Source organism: Cynara cardunculus, assembly GCF_001531365.2.
Source record: "Cynara cardunculus var. scolymus isolate 2C chromosome LG 9, CcrdV1, whole genome shotgun sequence".
Classification (NCBI taxonomy): domain Eukaryota; kingdom Viridiplantae; phylum Streptophyta; class Magnoliopsida; order Asterales; family Asteraceae; genus Cynara; species Cynara cardunculus.
In genome coordinates this window covers 3,578,738-3,581,195 of record NC_037536.1, presented here as the reverse complement: position 1 = coordinate 3,581,195, position 2,458 = coordinate 3,578,738, and the positions used below count along the sequence as shown (strand labels likewise).

At 40.7% G+C, this 2,458-nt stretch overlaps 1 protein-coding gene across 1 annotated transcript; it reads right to left on the bottom strand.

Moving 5' to 3' along the window:
- Positions 1–926: 926 nt before the first annotated feature.
- Positions 927–2,348, bottom strand: LOC112517608 (zeatin O-glucosyltransferase-like). The gene has a single exon (XM_025124951.1). It carries the CDS (start codon positions 2,346–2,348, stop codon positions 969–971), a length of 1,380 nt encoding a protein of 459 aa, XP_024980719.1. The 3' UTR covers positions 927–968.
- Between the last annotated feature and the right edge of the window lie 110 nt (positions 2,349–2,458).

The window sequence follows — 2,458 nt, the reverse complement described above, 5'->3', positions numbered from 1 at the left end:
GGGGTTAGGGTCAGGGACGGGGATGCATTACTCGTCCCATTTTCATGCATATCCGCAACCATACTTGTTTGAGTTAAGAGTTCGAGTCATCAACATTGTCATTGGTGGAGTTGTAGTTCCAGACTTTTAGTCTTATTCAAAAAAATTGTAAAATTTCTTTAAGTTACAAAATGTTTTCTAAAAAAAAAAGAATTAATAGTTGTTTGCCATATCAACACTATATTAAACATAGATATAGTTTACATGGCATAAAAACCGGTTAACTTATAAAAAAAAGTGTCCACATCAGCATCATGATGTGAACCATCATTTACACAAACATGAACGTGACGCATGTTATATTATGTCACAAATGCATGTTGTTTTAACACTGATAAATATAAGAATAGTAATAAAAATCTAAATAATTAAAAGACATATATATATATATATATATATATATATTTAAAATATTCCATTTTAGCGTAGAAACTAGAAAGTGTAGTCTTTGCACCATTTTTATATCAAAATGAACGACAAACAAAAAATGGGCCAAATACGACGTCGCTAGCAACGTAATGCAACTTGCTACATATTAACTAATGGATACAAATCTGCGGAAAGTAAATAAATATTAAATAAATGAAAAATCGTATATGTCTTAATTTTATTAGCGAGGCAAGAATAAGGGTCGTTTACCCAAATACTTACACGATAAGTTATTATCGATAGGATTCAATATTATAATTTATTTTGATACGTAAAATTTTAGTACATCAAAACATATTAAATGCACCAAGTTACTGGGTAAATGTTTACTTAGGTAAGAGTCGTCATCCTTACTTACCAGGTAAGACTCTCTTTATTTTTCATTGCTATTATCCGATAAAATTCTTGGTTTTTCTCATGTTCATTCAATAAGGAAATTTTTTCGACAAGCACTTACAAACTAAGTATTTAGTAAACCGGTAATTTTGAAAGAGGTTTTTTCATCTCCTACGAAAATACGAAACAAGTGAGTTCAATTCATTACGGGTAACGCCACCTTCTGCCATTGACCGCCGCAACTCACCACCCAACTCCGCCGCCCTCTGCCTTATCGCCTCCCCTTCTTCCGAATCCATTAACTTCCTAATCACCTTCTCCACCATTACAGATGTAAACAACTCATCTCTACAACTCCAATCCTTCATCATCAATGCAACCCCTAAAACGTCCGCCATCAGAAACGCATTCCGTGGCTGATCGGAATGCAACGGCCACGCAGCGATGGCAACTCCGGCGGTCATGGCTTCCATGCTAGAATTCCATCCACAATGACTCACAAACCCACCAGTCGACCGGTGACCCAAAATCTCTAACTGCGGTGCCCAATCTCTCACAACCAATCCTCTCTCCGCCACCCTCTCTTCAAACCCTTCTGGCAGCACCACCCTCCGACCACCGTCGTTCATGAAAACATCACCTTTATCAGCATCCCGCAAAACCCACAAAAACCTTTGGTCGCTGTTCTCCAATCCGACGGCGAGTTCTCCGATTTGTTCTTCGGTGAACGTAGTTGTGGTGCCAAAAGAAACGAAAACGACGGATTTTTCCGGTTGTTTGTCTAGCCACTGTAAGCAGTTGTGCCGCCGGCGACACGAATCTGAGATTTCCGATTGGATATCCACCGGATTAAACGGTCCCACAGCCCAATGGTTTTTCCCGTTTATCGAATCTTTCTCTAGTAATTCAAGAAACTTCCCTTCGATAACTCTCGATGAATCATATAAATTTCCAACATGAATCGTTTGATGGGAGTACTGAAGTTTTATGAACTCCATGAATTCTTGTGTCATGCTCTCGGCAGACATTGGCAGCCGGTGTAGCAGGTGGGTTTCAAACGGCAGCTTTCTTCCAAGTTTTTCCCATTGGAAACAGAAAACATAAAAAATGGAGAGAGCTCGGAAGATGTAGGTCTCGGCGTTGGGTATGGATTTGACATCTTGAACGACGTAAGACATTAGAGAGTCATGAACGACGGCGACTCTTGTGGCTGTGTGGGAGAGGGAGCGGATGATGTCGGCGACGGGACGGCGGAGATGGAGGGATGAGTTGAAGGAAGGCTGGAGATGGGTGGGGAATTGGGTGGTGGAGTTGGGATCTGGTGGTGGGGAGGTGAATTCAGGATCTGGGAGTTGGTGGAAGTGAATAAGATTGTTGGGGTTCCAGCCGTGGAGACGGTGGCGGGCCTGGCGGGTGTTGGTGGCGGAGCAGAGGAAGTGGATGGGGAGGTTGTAGGAGGAGAGGAGGCCGGAGAGGTGGAGGAGCTGGTTGAGATGGCCTTGTGCGACGAAGGGCACCATAACCACCACAACTTCTGAAGCCATTTTTAGTTTTTCTTTTTAATTTTTGTTACGTATCATGTTTGTGATCGTGTCTTGTTATATATATATATATATATATATATATATATATATATATATATATATATATATAT